The sequence below is a fragment of the Procambarus clarkii genome, chromosome 65, assembly GCF_040958095.1.
Source record: "Procambarus clarkii isolate CNS0578487 chromosome 65, FALCON_Pclarkii_2.0, whole genome shotgun sequence".
Lineage (NCBI taxonomy): Eukaryota > Metazoa > Arthropoda > Malacostraca > Decapoda > Cambaridae > Procambarus > Procambarus clarkii.
In genome coordinates this window covers 21,222,009-21,241,251 of record NC_091214.1, presented here as the reverse complement: position 1 = coordinate 21,241,251, position 19,243 = coordinate 21,222,009, and the positions used below count along the sequence as shown (strand labels likewise).

Below are 19,243 nucleotides of genomic sequence, written 5' to 3'. Positions count from 1 at the left end.
TGGCTTCCTTTCTCCTCACATACCTTGGCTTCCTTCCTCCTCACATACCTTGGCTTCCTTTCTCCTCACATCCCTTGGCTTCCTTTCTCCTCACATACCTTGGCTGCCTTCCTCCTCACATACCTTGGCTTCCTTCCTCCTCACATACCTTGGCTTCCTTCCTCCTCACATACCTTGGCTTCCTTTCTCCTCACATACCTTGGCTTCCTTCCTACTCACATACCTTGGCTGCCTTCCTACTCACATACCTTGGCTGCCTTCCCCCTCACATACCTTGGCTTCCTTCCCCCTCACATACCTTGGCTGCCTTCCTACTCACAACCTTGGCTTCCTTCCTCCTCACATACCTTGGCTACCTTCCTCCTCACATACCTTGGCTGCCTTCCTACTCACAACCTTGGCTTCCTTCCTCCTCACATACCTTGGCTGCCTTCCTGCTCACATACCTTGGCTTCTTCACGTCCCTTGACTTCGTCCTCACATACATTCCGTTACTTCCATCTACCAATACTGTTACATTTGAGATATCTTCAAAATTTATATTTCTACTGATTTTTTAGTTGAAAATGTTTAAAGCAAATTACACTTCATTAAAAAAAACCTTTTCAATGAGGGTATAAATTCACTCTTGCATATTGATAAAATACTTTTATTTAATATAGAAGAAACCAACATCAGTTCATGTAAAAATTTCTTTTTCATTGAAATGATAACTTTGGAGAAGATGTTTGTGGAGAGTGATGTGCTAACGTATATTGTGGTGGTACAGACGAGAGCCAGCAGTGTACGGACAAGGAGTACGACTGTGACGACGCCACCTGCATCCACGAGTCCCTCAGGTGTAATGGCATCAAGAACTGTCGCCACGAGTATGATGAGGAGGGCTGCAACGTGAGTGTTGGGGGGAGGACGGGAGGGGGGAGGACGGGTGGGGGGAGGACGGGAGGGGGGAGGACGGGAGGGGGGAGGACGGGAGGGGGGAGGACGGGAGGGGGGAGGGGGGAGGACGGGAGGGGGGAGGACGGGTGTGGGGAGGACGGGTGTGGGGAGGACGGGTGGGGGGAGGACGGGTGGGGGGAGGACGGGTGGGGGGAGGACGGGTGGGGGGAGGACGGGAGGGGGGAGGACGGGAGAGGACGGGAGGGGGGAGGACGGGAGGGGGGAGGACGGGAGGGGGGAGGACGGGTGGGGGGAGGACGGGTGGGGGGAGGACGGGTGGGGGGAGGACGGGAGGGGGGAGGACGGGTGGGGGGGAGGACGGGTGGGGGGGAGGACGGGTGGGGGGGAGGACGGGTGGGGGGGAGGACGGGTGGGGGGGAGGACGGGTGGGGGGGAGGACGGGTGGGGGGGAGGACGGGTGGGGGGGAGGACGGGTGGGGGGGAGGACGGGTGGGGGGGAGGACGGGTGGGGGGGAGGACGGGTGGGGGGGAGGACGGGTGGGGGGGAGGACGGGTGGGGGGAGGACGGGTGGGGGGAGGACGGGTGGGGGGAGGACGGGAGGGGGGAGGACGGGAGGGGTGGGAGGACGGGAGGGGTGGGAGGACGGGAGGGGTGGGAGGACGGGAGGGGTGGGAGGACGGGAGGGACGGGAGGGGGGAGGGTGGGTGGGAGGAGGGGTGGGAGGGTGGGTGGGTGGGAGGACGGGTGGAGGACGGGGAAAAATGAATCATCGTGATAAGAAAGTTGTTAAGGGGGTAAACAATACAATAAGGGGAATACAGTAAGGGGATAACTACTTACGCAGGTTACACATGTTTTTGCACAATAATAACCTTCACAGTCAGCAATGCTGCACTAATTTGCACTACTCTTACTCATGTCATAAACACATGCAATTTCTTTCACATACCATCACAAATTTCATAAGCTTACATAAAACACACGAAACACTTGACTAAATACCCATTTTGCATACATAAAAGTTCTAGTATCACAATCTCACGCAAACATTCACACTTCAACACTTAAGAGAAAATTATTTTTTTTTTGCACAAATTCACACAAACGTACATACTGTTGCACAAATGTTCTCATACATTTATATAAAACACACTCACTAAAAACGTATAAAAAATATATATCGCACAAAAATATCACTAGTAAACATTTTCTGTAAGAATCTTAAATTTTTTTAAGGATTCTTAGTGTCATACTGTAACAAACTTATTTTGTAAGAATCCTTCAACTTATTTTGTAGCTAAAGTGTTTTCTGTATCAAAACTTATACTGTACTTTGTGGGAGAAACCCTTATAAGTGAAACCTTTGTTTGTAAACCTTTAAACTGTGTGTTCTGAACACACACTATTACTCTAGCCATTTCATCCTTAATACACGAACTCCTTTATCAGTCATTTTTACAAGTAAAACTTTGTTTAGATAACTATTTTAATGCAAGTACTTCTCTGAACCAACAAAATTACTCTGAGCTTCCTAAATACATATTCTCTTGCCATAGATATGAGTTAAGCAATAGGTTTCAAATTTAAACTTTTATCTTAAGTTCTCGGTACATTATCCACTTGTTTAATTTTATATTCATCGTAATTTTACTACTAAGTCACCCCATTAAAAAACATAACTTATACATTCAATATATTGTCCTTACAAACTTTTAAGTGTAGTGTCATCTTGTAGATTAATGCTTTGCCAGTCACTCTCTGCAATATCGCACGTTAAACACTTCTAAGCCTTCCACATCACCCGGGTCAAGGTACGTTGTTAAACTATACTCAGGCATTTTCAAATTTGTTTCATTACTGATCTTAACTTGGGCGCATCAGATTCCACGATCGTCGTCGCCCCTAAATCAACACATCCTAACTTGTCCTAGAGCACCGCTGAGATTCAGACAAGCTATGATTTGTCTCTAATATGTAAGATCTTACACATCTCGGACATTATATTACCAATTTTTCTCTCAAATTCAGTATTATGTATTTTCCTCGTATTTTATTGGAAAAAAGAGCAGTGTAGCCATTCAATCTATTATCATTAAACATCTCGCCTCCAAAATATTATATATATATATATATATATATATATATATATATATATATATATATATATATATATATATATATATATATATATATATATATATATATATATATATAATTTATTTATTTCCCCCATATTTCATTTTACTTTCCAATGGCTTATACAGCAAGTCAACTCCCAGATGATGGGACATTAGACTGTGCACAACTTTCCATACACAGTATTATCGGACTGGAGAAACGTCACAATTGGAGTACCACAGGGTTCAATTCTTGCACCGGCAATGTTCATTAGTCCTTGGTCCAATGTTCATAATGGTCCTTGGTACATGAACGATCTACTAGATGGCATACAGAATTATATGAAGATGTGTACTGATGATGCTAAGATTATAGAGAAGATAAGAAACTTTGATGATTGCAATAACCTTCAAGAAGACCTGAACAAAATAAGTATATGAAGCACCACTTGGCAAATGGAAGTTAACGTGAATAAAGTCATGTTATGGAATGTGGAATACGAGAACATAGACCTTACATAACCTATAAATTATGTGAGAAATCTTTAAAGAATTTTGATAAAGAGAAAATATTGAGAGACCTGACTAAAGAGATAATGAAATTCTGATAAAGAAAGAGAGGTGGTTCTAGACAGAAAACTATCACCTGAGGACTACATTAGGAGGAGCCTATGCTACACTTTCTAACTTCAGAATTGCTTTTTTAAATACATGGATGGAGAAATATTAAAAAAATTGTTCATGACTTTTGCTAGGGAAAGGTAATTATCAAAAGAAGGCACCAAACCGGGAAGGCTATGTAGCACCATCAAAGTGCGAAATAATCAGAGGGCGCTAAATATCACCAAGGATGCCAATACGAGAACAAAAACGCATAAGGCGAACGATATCAAAAGTATCCGAGTCACCAAGAATTCTATTGAGGGACAGGCGCCCGCGAGGGACGGTCGGAAAGCAAGACACACGCTCGTCCTGGAAGTCAGGACATTCAAGAAGGACATGCACGACCGTAAGAGGGACAATGCAATTAGGACAATAAGGAGCAGGGCGGCGCTCCATCAAGTGACCATGGGTTAAGCGAGTATGGCCAATACGCAACCTCGCCAGAGCTGTTTCCCATCGCCGGTTACGGTGGTAGGAGGACGGCCACGAGGAAACACAACATTTAAGAGTACGAAGCTATTGGCAAATAAAACGCAATATGGGGGAGACAATACAGTATATATATTGGAGGCGAGATGTTTGATGATAATAGATTGAATGGCTACACTGCTCTTTTCCAATAAAATACGAGGAAAATACATAATACTGAATTTGAGAGAAAAATTGGTAATATAATGTCCGAGATGTGTAAGATCTTACATATTAGAGACAAATCATAGCTTGTCTGAATCTCAGCGGTGCTCTAGGACAAGTTAGGATGTGTTGATTTAGGGGCGACGACGATCGTGGAATCTGATGCGCCCAAGTTAAGATCAGTAATGAAACAAATTTGAAAATGCCTGAGTATAGTTTAACAACGTACCTTGACCCGGGTGATGTGGAAGGCTTAGAAGTGTTTAACGTGCGATATTGCAGAGAGTGACTGGCAAAGCATTAATCTACAAGATGACACTACACTTAAAAGTTTGTAAGGACAATATATTGAATGTATAAGTTATGTTTTTTAATGGGGTGACTTAGTAGTAAAATTACGATGAATATAAAATTAAACAAGTGGGTAATGTACCGAGAACTTAAGATAAAAGTTTAAATTTGAAACCTATTGCTTAACTCATATCTATGGCAAGAGAATATGTATTTAGGAAGCTCAGAGTAATTTTGTTGGTTCAGAGAAGTACTTGCATTAAAATAGTTATCTAAACAAAGTTTTACTTGTAAAAATGACTGATAAAGGAGTTCGTGTATTAAGGATGAAATGGCTAGAGTAATAGTGTGTGTTCAGAACACACAGTTTAAAGGTTTACAAACAAAGGTTTCACTTATAAGGGTTTCTCCCACAAAGTACAGTATAAGTTTTGATACAGAAAACACTTTAGCTACAAAATAAGTTGAAGGATTCTTACAAAATAAGTTTGTTACAGTATGACACTAAGAATCCTTAAAAAAATTTAAGATTCTTACAGAAAATGTTTACTAGTGATATTTTTGTGCGATATATATTTTTTATACGTTTTTAGTGAGTGTGTTTTATATAAATGTATGAGAACATTTGTGCAACAGTATGTACGTTTGTGTGAATTTGTGCAAAAAAAAAATAATTTTCTCTTAAGTGTTGAAGTGTGAATGTTTGCGTGAGATTGTGATACTAGAACTTTTATGTATGCAAAATGGGTATTTAGTCAAGTGTTTCGTGTGTTTTATGTAAGCTTATGAAATTTGTGATGGTATGTGAAAGAAATTGCATGTGTTTATGACATGAGTAAGAGTAGTGCAAATTAGTGCAGCATTGCTGACTGTGAAGGTTATTATTGTGCAAAAACATGTGTAACCTGCGTAAGTAGTTATCCCCTTACTGTATTCCCCTTATTGTATTGTTTACCCCCTTAACAACTTTCTTATCACGATGATTCATTTTTCCCCGTCCTCCACCCGTCCTCCACCCGTCCTCCCTCCACCCGTCCTCCCACCCTCCCGTCCTCCCACCCACCCTCCCCCCCTCCCCCCCTCCCCGTCCTCCCACCCACCCCCCCCTCCCGTCCTCCCACCCTCCCCCCCCTCCCGTCCTCCCACCCACCCGTCCTCCCCCCTCCCGTCCTCCCCACCCTCCCACCCTCCCGTCCTCCCCCCTCCCACCCACCCGTCCTCCCACCCTCCCGTCCTCCCCCCTCCCACCCACCCGTCCTCCCACCCTCCCACCCTCCCGTCCTCCCCCCCTCCCACCCACCCGTCCTCCCACCCTCCCGTCCTCCCGTCCTCCCCCCTCCCACCCTCCCGTCCTCCCCCCCTCCCACCCACCCGTCCTCCCACCCTCCCGTCCTCCCCCCTCCCACCCACCCGTCCTCCCACCCTCCCGTCCTCCCACCCTCCCGTCCTCCCACCCTCCCACCCACCCGTCCTCCCACCCTCCCGTCCTCCCACCCTCCCGTCCTCCCCCCTCCCACCCACCCGTCCTCCCCCCACCCGTCCTCCAGTACAGTACAAGTTTTGATACAGAAAAAAACTTTTCTACAAAATAGGTTGAAACAACTATGGTGATGTGGTGAAGGGTTACTGGTGGTGGTGATGGGTTACTGGTGGTGGTGATGTGGTGAAGGGTTACTGGTGGTGGTGATGTGGTGATGGGTTACTGGTGGTGGTGATGTGGTGAAGGGTTACTGGTGGTGGTGATGTGGTGAAGGGTTACTGGTGGTGGTGATGTGGTGAAGGGTTACTGGTGGTGGTGATGTGGTGAAGGGTTACTGGTGGTGGTGATGTGGTGAAGGGTTACTGGTGGTGGTGATGTGGTGAAGGGTTACTGGTGGTGGTGATGTGAAGGGTTACTGGTGGTGGTGATGTGGTGAAGGGTTACTGGTGGTGGTGATGTGGTGAAGGGTTACTGGTGGTGGTGATGTGGTGAAGGATTACTGGTGGTGGTGTGGTGAAGGGTTACTGGTGGTGGTGATGTGGTGAAGGGTTACTGGTGGTGGTGATGTGGTGAAGGGTTACTGGTGGTGGTGATGTGGTGAAGGGTTACTGGTGGTGGTGATGTGGTGAAGGGTTACTGGTGGTGGTGATGTGGTGAAGGGTTACTGGTGGTGGTGATGTGGTGAAGGGTTACTGGTGGTGGTGATGTGGTGAAGGGTTACTGGTGGTGGTGATGTGGTGAAGGGTTACTGGTGGTGGTGATGTGGTGAAGGGTTACTGGTGGTGGTGATGTGGTGAAGGGTTACTGGTGGTGGTGATGTGGTGAAGGGTTACTGGTGGTGGTGATGTGGTGAAGGGTTACTGGTGGTGGTGATGTGGTGAAGGGTTACTGGTGGTGATGTGGTGAAGGGTTACTGGTGGTGGTGATGTGGTGAAGGATTACTGGTGGTGTGGTGAAGGGTTACTGGTGGTGATGTGGTGAAGGGTTACTGGTGGTGATGTGGTGAAGGGTTACTGGTGGTGGTGATGTGGTGAAGGGTTACTGGTGGTGGTGATGTGGTGAAGGGTTACTGGTGGTGGTGATGTGGTGAAGGGTTACTGGTGGTGGTGATGTGGTGAAGGGTTACTGGTGGTGGTGATGTGGTGAAGGGTTACTGGTGGTGGTGATGTGGTGAAGGGTTACTGGTGGTGGTGATGTGGTGAAGGGTTACTGGTGGTGGTGATGTGGTGAAGGGTTACTGGTGGTGGTGATGTGGTGAAGGGTTACTGGTGGTGATGTGGTGAAGGGTTACTGGTGGTGATGTGGTGAAGGGTTACTGGTGGTGGTGATGTGGTGAAGGGTTACTGGTGGTGGTGATGTGGTGAAGGGTTACTGGTGGTGGTGATGTGGTGAAGGGTTACTGGTGGTGGTGATGTGGTGAAGGGTTACTGGTGGTGGTGATGTGGTGAAGGGTTACTGGTGGTGATGTGGTGAAGGGTTACTGGTGGTGATGTGGTGAAGGGTTAATGGTGGTGGTGATGTGGTGAAGGGAAGTTGAGGTCTAGCTTCTGAGAACAGTCAGGTCATCCAACTGACAATAAAAAAATGGGTGATATATTGAATTACCAATTTAACTTGCATTTGATTTATTAGAGAAATTAGAGATTTATTAGAGATTTACTTGAGAACTGGCAAAAAGTTTAAAAACTTTATAGATTAGAAGTTAGTGAATAAAAAATAAAGTCAAACAATTATCAAAAGAGCTAAGTTACTGTATATCATGAATAAAGTCAATACAGGAGTAAAAACACAAGAAAAATAATATCACAGGAGTTAGATTCATTAAGAACTTTATCAATAAACACATGACTCGTAGGAGCAGGCGGGGGAAAAAAGTTCTGGTCCTGAAAATTGGGAAATGCTAAGACACACAAAGACTTAATAGGACAGTGAAGTTGTGATGGTAATGTGCAGGTCTTTGTTTCAATAAGTGCCCACCAGTTAGTTTCAGGTGGTCAGCACGTTACGTACCCACATACGTTTCCTACTTCCTGTATTGGTGGCAGGAGGAAGCTAGGCTATGGGAATATGTCAAGTCACATTTAAGAGTACGATACGTAATGTGTTATTCATAAGAGCTAACAATCACCAGTGAATGAGGATAGTACAGTATTGTGAATGACAAGCTAGGAATACTATTAACTGCAAACTGGAGACCAGGCTGAATAAAGGAGAAATACACCCTTGTTTTGAGAGAGGGGAAAGGGGTAATATTTTAAACACTACCATTGCGAACACCGTCATGTTGGCAATAAGCATAATGGGAAGGGGAGAAAGAGAAGATAAGGAGAAATGGTGAAGGGAGAGAAGAAGACAGGAAGAACAAAAACGAGTAGAGATAAGAATAAAGGGTTGAGAGGATGAAAAGGGGAAGGGAAGAAGATTGAAGGATGAGGGAAGGAGGCAGTTGGAGTGGAAAGAGGGCTCTAGGGGAGGTAAGAAGATGAAACATAAGAAAAAAAAGATGGCAAGATATCTGGAGTGAGGGTCAGGGCTTCCTGTGGCAACAACCACTGGATCACAAAGCAAGGTACTTCAAGTGCAAGGTAGGGAGTGAATCTTCAAAAGGAAGACGATTTGCGGCTTAGGCTGATCATTACATGGGTCTTGGAAGATGAAGAAAAAGGCATAAATCAACAACTAAAGACTTTACCTACATTCCGATGCAGGCAAAAATGGAAAAAAATGTCACCATCGAGGAGTCTGATCGAACACCAGGAACCAATATGGGTACGATTCCTTAATATTTGCTTCACCCTAGCCCAGCTAGATCAGTAATTTGAGTCTGCCAGGCCACACTGAACATCCCATTTTGCCTCTATCATAGTAGTATTCTTCATCCAAAAGCTGATACATCTCCCAGATGAAGGGAAATGAATAATACAGGTCTTCATATACAACAAGCACATGGGTTGTGTGAAACCACAAGAGAAAATTGTTCTCATTCCTCACCTTAGGCCAGGAGGAACTTGACAAGCCACTCCTGACTCTCCCTCAGATCATCACAACACTCAAAGCCCTCCCTTGCCATGTCAAAACACCAGCCAAGGGCACAAAAAAGATGAAAACATAATGGAGAGGCATCAAATGAAAATTAGAAATGTTGTGAAAGAAAGTGAGAAAGCAAATAGGATAGAAGCAACATGAAAATTAGGGTGGAACAGGAGAAAAGAAAAAAATATTGCCAGATAAAAAGTAATGTTGTAACAGGCTGAAGAACGATTGTGAACTAGAGAAAGAGCAGAGTTGGCATTTCCTCGTCATCCCCCTCTCCCCCACTTTTTATATTTTGGAACTTTCAATAAACCTTATTATGACTTGTTCTATAAAAACTACTAATAACTATCAAATATCTGACATGCAGTAATCTTCCCCTCCTGCAGTCACTGAAGAAGCTAAAGTTCGACATCCGGTCTGAACACATAATCATCATCCTGACGCTCGGGTGTGGCCTGCTGGGTGGTATGTGCTTCGCTATGTGCTTCAACTGCATTAGAAAACTCATCAGAGATGGCAGGCAGATACATGTATGTTTTTGGTTTGTTTTTTAATTAAGGAGTATGTTTTCTTTCTCTCGCTTTAATCTTTGTTTTCTTTCGTGTCAATTTACATATTTTTGTGATTTGTCAGTACTGTATATCCTCCTCATCATAAATTTCTCTAGGTAATTTCTTACCTTCGTGCCAAACATACTTCCAGAAAGCTTTTTTTTCACATCCCTTGCAATGCATAATGTTGAAGGTCTTCTGCAGTTTTTCCTTTTTTATCCTCACATGATGTGCACTTTTTTAGTAGTTGGGCTTTGTCTTCTAAAATTCACCAGCTGATAATCCTTCTTAAGTGTGTGAAAGATACAGTACAGCATGGCAGAGAAGTATAAAAATGTGAAGTCTGGGGTGTGAAGATGATTAAACGAAACAATTTATGATTGTTTTTCTTCATGTAAAATATACACGTAAAATTTTCTACATGTAAAATATACACGTAAAATTTTCTACATGTAAAATTTAACATGTTTTTCTACATGTAAAATATAATAAAGAGAAGGAATATTAAAGATTGAAGTGCAAGGGATTAGACTTGGGGAAGAGGCAACTAATACTATGGCCAGGCTCCTGCATACAGGGAAGCTTTGTTACAGAGAAGGAAGGTGAATTTTGTAGTGTGTTACATGGACCCTGGAAAAGAATCCAAAATGATAAGCCAGTAGCCATGGTGAACCACATAGGAATCTGTCACTGCATTCTGCCAAAGCAGCTCTACCAGCCTGGAACTGCATCCAAGTAGTAGAGGGGCCTGACAACCGAGTTGACAGCTGCTACGGGCTGCTTCCTGGGGATGTGTAACAAAAAGAAGGCCTGGTCGAGGGCTGGGCCGCGGGAACGCTAAGCCCCGAAATCATCTCAAGATAACCTCAAGATAAGTAGCAGTTAACAACAAGTCTGAGGAAACCCCAGACAATAACCCCAAGACCAACCTATTGCAGCTCAAAGAAGTTCTTATGAGTTACACAGGAATAGGGAATCTCTGCAAAGTGGGTATGAGCCCTGGAGTCCTCTGCAATCAATGCCGAAGGCATCTTAGACACCTGGACATGAAGCTGCCAAGCTCTAATAACCTGGGAAGTATTCGAGTAAACAGGGCACTATTTACCAGCTTGAAGGAAAAGTCCCCAAAACAGATATGAAATACGAACAACCTCCTCCTAGCCAAGTGCCTGTATACAGTAAAAAAGCTGTTACATATCCAAAGAAAATAAAAGGTTGTATGCAACAATGATGAAGTCAGGGACCTAATTATAACCAGGAAGAGAATCCAAACTTAAAAGACTCCGGATCCAGTTCAGATGCAAGGGGCCCAGTTGTGTAGCAGTTACAAAAGTCAGCCCCATTAGTCAAACTTGGAGGAAAACCAGATAATTCAAGCCTGTGCAGGAGGATGTAATCCAGCTCGTGGATTTGGACTTGGAAATGCACACATGGGTAAGTAGTAGTAGTCCAGCTCATACTGGGATGGGGCATAAGAAAGCACTTCCATTCTGAAAAACAAACCCTCAGTCAGAAAAATTCCACAGCGGGTCAAAAGGCAGCGAATGACGCCTTCGGCAACCCCAAATCCTTGAGGCCGTCTGCCACAAAAGAGGAGATTGGGGCAGAGCTTACAGTTCTCCCAGTCATGGAAGATGGAAAAAAGACAGGATGTTAACCAGGAAAGCCCCAAATCTAGCAAGGTGAGTCCTCGGGAACATATCAAAGATACAAGGAAGTGAAGAAAGAGAAAGTGGGTCCCAAAGCATGAGATTCCCACCTGAGGAGACAGCATTCTAGATGTCATGATAACAACAGAAGAGGGCAGCATTGATTGAATCCGGGTAGAAGAGCACCTCACCCTTATAAACAGCTCCTATATAATGAGAGGGAATAGAAGCCCAGAAACTTCTATGAAGGTTCAAGATGATGACTGCTTTGCTTCTGAAGAGACTATCAAAGAATGAGAGAGTGACTGTAAAACATTTCTTGGAGAAAGTTAATGAACTTTTAACAGTTAAGGTCAACCTCTGGAATAAGTATCAATCCACTAAAAATACTGTATTGTAAAATATGACACACAAAAGGGGCATCGAATGCAGCCACACAAGAAATCTGAGTAGGAAAGAAAATTACCACAAACCATCAAGAAAGATGCCAGGTCATATTATGCATGTACAAGGAGTAAAACATAGACAACAGTGGTCAACACAGTTGGGTCACAACAAAGATTAGCAAATGCTGTTCAATATTGAAAAATGTAAGATTTTAGATGTATGGTATAATAATACACCATAACTACTAGTTAGTGATTTTGCTACTGTACTACACCTACATTATCAACACTCTCCCAGCTTAACCAACACTGAATACATTACTGTAGTACCTAATTAATTCTGTGGTAAACACATTCTCAATAAACACAACTTTTTTATAATCATCAATGTTCTTTACGTCAGCAAATAATTGTCCAATATAAAGAACTTTTAAAATATGCATATTTGTCAAGGTGCGTTAACAGCCGAAATTGCAGCACTACCCACCATATATTCCCAGTCCATTTGATACCCAATATCTTTTATTTCAAAGGTTTGTTATCCAGTTTGTGACCATGACACAACATTTTCCTTCAGTATATTATTGCAGTAATATTAATAGTCAATTTAGTACTGTACTCTTGTGTTAAAACCTTCTTAATAAAAACATAGGTTCTCATTGCGACACCGTATCTACTAATTTAGACAATGTAAAAAAAATTTTTTTTACTTGGTATTACTATTCAGACATATATAATGATTCTATACAAATTATTACAGTATACAGTATCTTTGACAAATTATGCTTAAATGCCATTTTTGCCTAGTTTTACATGAAACTCAAAATTGCCAATGTACGGTGTCATACTTTTGGTACTGTACTTATACAAACAAAAAGTAATAAAAGTTGTCTTCTAATGTAAAAGTGGATATTATACATAAACTTAAAGAAGCTTGTAAATATTAAAAACAGTAACTTTATACTTACATTTCTCACAGGAAAATATTCGTCGATCCCGGGAACAACTGGAGGAACGAAGTCAGAGGAGCCAGAGCATGTCTCTCACAGCATCACCTCAGGCAGTTCATCGACCCACAATGAATGAAAGTGGTCCTTGGTACATTTCTGACGCTAAAACCAATGGCCATCCCTGCATTAGACCAGAATCTGAATCCGAGAGTGAAGGTGATGAGGATGAGGATGAAGAGGAAATTGATGACATGGAGGAATCTTGTGTAGAAATGCGTGATTGCGAATGTCAAACAAGGGACTCACTACTCACTCAGAGAGATTCAAGTCAGACTCAACTGCCCATGACACCTCCCCCACCACCACCACCAAATAGACGTCCACCTGGCCTTCCACCACTAAGTCCTGGCCCCCCTCCTTCAGTGCCCACACCACCACCTCCCCCTGGTTCCCATTATGGCCGTACTCAAGCAGGACCATCGGGTCCACCATCGGATCACTATGTCACTTATGGAAGATCACCGAAACCACGACACAATGATCCCTATGAAGTAGACGACCAGTCGGATGACCCTTATGCTCAAAGATACCGTGCTGAGGCTGTTATTGAGATGAGGGAGCGAGGACCTTATGAACCTACCAAATCACCTAAAACAACACCTGATGTTCTAGCCACACATTGAAATTACAAACTTGTTAGGTCTTGTCATAAAATTATTACGTCTCCAATAGGAGATGTGCTGTACATGACTCAGTTGTTAAGAGTTTACCTGTACCTACTGTGCCCTCTTGATATATATTACTCAAGATGAGCAGACTTATGGTAATTAAAAGTTACTGTAAGACAATTTAAGATAGGTAGTCAACAAGCCTTTCTTAATGTGGACCTTATGGTTCCATGTTATCGCCTTTCCGTTTCCCTTGTGTCTTTGACAGCTATTGACGTGGTAGTCAGTGGCAGAAAAAGCCTCAGCCCTTGGCTCTTAAAATAAGGCAAAAAATTATCCTCATCAGAGAATGATATATCTGGTGTGAATACAGTAATTTCCTGCATTATACCTCATTTTGTATATAATTTATATATTTGTTTTACCGACACACACAAATGTACCTTTAAGTTTGAAAATGCCCCTGTATTATTTTCAGGAAAACTACACATTTCACAAATGGTTTTTGTGGCCACGTTCAGGTGCCAACAATGCCATACTAAGTCAGGTGTTTTGGAGACTCAAATGGTTTAAGAAACAATGTTCTTGTTAACATTTACAGTTTTGGTAATTTGAAAATTATTTATTTTACAGTACTAGAGAAAATATAGTAGTATTGAATTAATGTTAAACATAGGTGTATTTTTTTATACTTTGATTCTGCTGCCAACTATAATGTCAAAAATCTTTAGACAATTGTTTGGGAATCATGATAACCAAGAACTAATTTCTGAAGCCTGGATATGAAAACTGTGCCAGGCATTTATGAATTATATATATATTGTTTTTAAACTTGTAAAAGGTTTAAAACTAAGGAACTATTTTATACTTTTAAGATACCATGTTGATTTTGTTTGAAATATGAGAATGATAGCCGAATTTAATGCAATAAATAGTATTTGAAAACTTGCATTTATAATGACTATATGTGCATATCGATTTACATTTGTAAATACTTTAAGATTATAATTATATTAGCATTTTTTCCATAAAGACAATCAATGTAGGTGTTGGAAAATGTACCAGGGTCGTGGTGTAAGACATTTTATACTGCCTTTTTTATCAAAATGATTTGAGTTTTAGTCTAGGCATATATTATTAATTATTGTGACTAATAAGGATGTGATAACACATCATATGCAAGGGATTAGAAACAATTCAGTCTATCAATTCTTGATTTTGCTAGCACTGTACAAGTTCTTGAGTAATCTCAACATTTATAGCCATTTTAATTGAAAAATTAATTTGAATAATGGTTTAATGTACCATGCATTAGGTAGCAAATTATTAATAATTTGACTAAATAAATATGTACTGTAGCTTACATGGTCTCGATTTTCCGAGAGCGTGTAACCAGGCAATCCCCAACTTACAAGCTCAGAACCAGATTTTCCATTATCACACTGCAGTGTAAATGGAGTACCGTAAATAGTTGGTTAAGTTCTTGTTAATTTGTCATTATAAATGTTGTCCGTAAGTAGTAGTACAGTGTATGGTTTCAACCTTCATTAAAATTACAGTATATATTTTCATTGCACATTAAATAATAGTATATGCCTGGACCGTTTTTAAGAATACACTGGTGCTTGTACAAAAGGTAGGTAGGAAGTCTTCCACTAGATTTTGTCGGGTGTGATTAATTGAAATAATTATTCACAGCCTTTTTCTTGTCTCTTCAAGCTGTATGAGCAGCAGAAGGTTTTTGTATTCCCCCTCTTATTTTTTAAGAGGTTTATTTTATATTTGATCAAGAAATGCATCTCCCTACTTCCTTTGTTCACGGGAAGAGAGCCCATCTAATAGTAGTTTTTGGAAGACTAATTATTTAGTTTTGAAGAAAAATGAATCCAGCTACCTTAATGAAAGCCATTTAAACATTTGTATAGATTTTTTTTTTAAATGTAGGAAGTACAATACAGTATTGTATTATACTCAAAGTTGGTTATAGTGTTTGTTTCCTGGCATGCACTTTACAAGTTATAATTATATTGTATAGTAGTTTGCCTTGTTTTAGGGCTGAACATTATGTAAATGCCTCTTTTTTTTTCAGGTAAATTGACAAAGCCCTTATATGAATGTTGTATCATTCTAATGTTTTAATGTAAATTAATTAGTGTCTCTGAAAATCAAAATTTTTGTGCAAGTGAGCAATCAAAAAATGATACAGATATGCTATAGTTTGTCAGACCCAGTGGGAACAGATGTTCAAGACAAAGAGGAAGACACAATAGCGGATAATTCAAATAAAATTATATTGTTAATGTATGTATGAGCTATACAACTAGATTACTCCCTAAAGCAAACAAACTCCCTAGTATGTTTATGGTTAATTGTGGTAGACTGACAATTTGCATTTTATGCAGAAGGTATCTTTGAAGACTACCTGCAGGGTTATGCTATGCTACACACAATGGAGAATACTCAATCCAGCCCAGAGTTATGCCCAGAAATCACATTCCAGAAAACGCAAAAGCTCTTTCAAACACTTACTTGGCAATCTGAGGACTGCAGTTAGCATTCTTACTAATTGCTGGTTGACCCACCCAGCAACTACACCTGACTGCCACCATCTCACAAACAAAGCTTTCCTTGACATTAGCTACATCATCTGACTAGCCAGTGTGCTTTGTGTGTGCCATGTGTAGGACCAGAATTCGGCTGAGTGACTTAAGAAATGAAAGGTTTACCAAAGGTTTACCATGCAGCAAACGCACACTATATTTACACAAAACGACACAATCAGTACAGTATATACATATTGAGTGTATCTCTGAAACAGTCAATGATGCACAAGGCAAATTTGCATTCTACGCACCAAGTACACAGATTTTTCACTTCCTCTCTCTTTATTGCGTGTGCTTGTAAACATAAGCATGTTTACCTTTGTCACGTGTTCCTGTACTTGGCCTGTAACCAAGCATGTGTAGCAAAAAGGCATCTTTGTAACCCAGTCTGTCCGGAGCAGCATGAGGCATTGTTGGCACAAAAGCTCTCGTCACAACACTATTTTCCTGGCCAAACTTCACAACTGTGACAACAGAGCAAGACTAAAATTATCAATTAGTGGTTTGTTGCCTAATTTCACCAAATAAATGTTGAAATAGTTCAACAATTACATCCACAAGGTGAAAAACAATTTCTTGATCCATTTCACAAATTTCTGCACACGACAGTGCCAACCATCACATCACATTTATCTGTTAATCGCATATTTACTGTATTCAGTATTGTAGTCCATGACACAATTTGGTTTATACACTTTACCATGTGTTGCAAAGTTCACTGTGCCACTGTCTACCATTTCACCAGTGTGGTTCACTGTCAACATTAACTTCGCATATGTCTTTCCAACGCACTCATAAAACATTGTCGCTTTTTCTGAACTGACAGTCACCCACTGAAATACCAGTACCAAACATATGCATTTCTCTCCTATGTGGCTTTACTGTGCCACAGACTTTAGTCTTCTGCTCAAGAAAGAACATAGCAAAGGGCTGGTAAAATAACTATCAATATACAGAATATGCCCCCTGTTCAGTAGTAGTTCCATGAGAATTTTTATCACACTGCCAGAAAACTCATGAGGATTGTGACCAGGCATGTCTATATCAGCACCAAAATATAATATCATATCTACAGTATCACTATTCCGATTTCACAATCACAGAGCACATAGAATTTCTGTTCAAACCTGTGCCATTTCAATGGGATATACTGCTTCAAAGCAAGATGCCTCTTGAAAAGAATTGAACAGAATTAAAGATTCATCAATCACTATATTCTGTCCTGGTACAAAAAATCTCAGAACTTTTCTCTGAGATCACTGAACACTTTCCTCAGTCTATTGTTTTGAACCACATTTTCATTGTTTTCAAAATATAGGCATCTTAGAAGTAGCAGGAACCTGTCATGTGACATGTACTTCCCAAATACCGGGAGTTGAAACAATGCTCTGTGTGTTCCAATAATCCTGGATGACATGTTTCATCATCATACACAGCCCAAGAAAAACATACATTTCAGCTAGTTTCTTTCCTACGTGTCAAATATGAAGCCAGTAATAAGCCAACTGTATCGAGTTGCACTGCATACTGGTTGGTTTCCCCAAGATGTGTCATGAACAGCTCATCAAAATAAGCCATAAAACATTAACTTTCATTTATATTGTCACCAGTACACTACTGTATTTGGGAAAATGTCTTATACCAAAATATGTGTTATCAAATGTCAGTGCTGTATTTCTGGCACAAAATTCACAATCTTCCCACAGGAGTACTCTCATGCTATATTCCATACAGACATTTGAGCTTAGGGTTTCTGAAAATTGACCATGTTGGCAGTACCTTCCCTAAATCCCTCTCCTTCATCAACATCAGTCACGTTTGAATGCTTATTCTTGCTGCTCAAGGGATTTAAATGCCAGGACACAGTTCCGATGCCACTGGATATTCCTGCCATGAAATCAAGCTTTGAGTAAATTTGAAATAATTTTTCTAATTAAGTCACTTGGTTGCTATCAGACCTTACCTTTTGTCTGAGCTCTCATGGGGTTGAGTAGTACAGTATTCCTGGCGGCTCAGTTCAATTATGAGGTGGCTCTAGTCAGGGCACCCTGTGTTAACTCAGTTGATGCAGTTTTGTGGTCCAGTGAAGCAGTTGGATAAAGCAATGGAAATTTGTGAGATTGCTATTTGCCGTTCAGTGTTGCCAATTAATGATTGGAAGGGCTTTAAAATGAAGTAACGTAGTTTCTGGAACTCTCTCCAAAATGGATTGAGTATTTTCCATCTCTAGCATCAGTATGACTTAGTAGGGACAGTCTGAAAAGATTCCCACCCAGTGTCAGATTACTCAATAGTGTTCCCTAGGCAAGTGCCTATTACGCTTAGGAAGTACAGTAATTAAAAAAAATAAATACTGGTTTTTATGATTCTAAATGTTCAGTCTGTGGCACATTAAAAATTACAAAGACAGCCCCAATGGGTCTATGCCAATGTGTCCCAAAGAGTCTAAATATGCTGTTACATTACATCCGTGTTATGCAATGGCAGATTTTTTACCGGAACTGACTAGGTATTGCTCTGTCCTGGGGCAAGGTGAGTGACATGCTTAGTGCTTCTAATTTGACTCAAATCCTGATATTTAAAAATGCAAATGAAATCCCAGAAATTTGGTAGTTAAAAAGGCAAATATTTACAGAGGAATTACCAAGAGACTCTAGAGAAAGGAAAAACACACCAGAGGAAAAATCCAGTACATTATGTTACAATACTGTATTAAAATATGACCATCAGTTAACTAAAATGATAATTCATAACTGAAAACATCAAGTAATACAAATAGGAAGTTTTTAATATTATACAGTACACCCTCCAAAACTCAGACCTCTGTATTAAGGATCCCTCTTGCCAGCGGACCAAATTTCAGCAGTGAAATCTAGACTGCCTGTTTATCACGTAAAGTCATTTCCAGCATGTGTGTATAATACTACGGTTATGTATAATTTATGTATAACTACCATACTTATATACTGTACTGTGTACAGTATAGATATATACACACACACACTATACATACCTTACATGAAATCTAACCTATTATTATTTCAAAGATAACTTTGTAATTATTATTATTCCATTATATATGAAGGATGCCAGACTAGAATGTATTTATTGAAGGGAAATAGTTTACTAAAGAGCAAAAGCGTTCCTAGACAAGAAGCGACCAGCATAAACAAAATGAAGGTTAGAGTAAACTAGTAATTATCAAAAGAAAGCTCTATGCCAGTGTTCTGTATAACACTATCTACACTACAGATCATTACAATGATCCTAGAGGTTCAGAATGCTAATCTTAAGAGTAAAAAAGACAAAATATTC

At 40.9% G+C, this 19,243-nt stretch overlaps 1 protein-coding gene across 1 annotated transcript in view; it reads left to right on the top strand.

The window, feature by feature from the left end:
- The window catches only part of LOC123771069 (neuropilin and tolloid-like protein 1), a 152,756-nt gene extending 133,776 nt beyond the window's left edge, over positions 1-18,980 (top strand). The window contains exons 6-8 of the mRNA XM_045763372.2: positions 770-891; positions 9,508-9,651; positions 12,687-18,980. Of these exons, the coding sequence (XP_045619328.1) occupies positions 770-891; positions 9,508-9,651; positions 12,687-13,340 (920 nt within the window). The 3' untranslated portion in view covers positions 13,341-18,980. The remainder of the gene's footprint in view (positions 1-769; positions 892-9,507; positions 9,652-12,686) is intronic.
- The last annotated feature ends 263 nt before the right edge of the window (positions 18,981-19,243 follow it).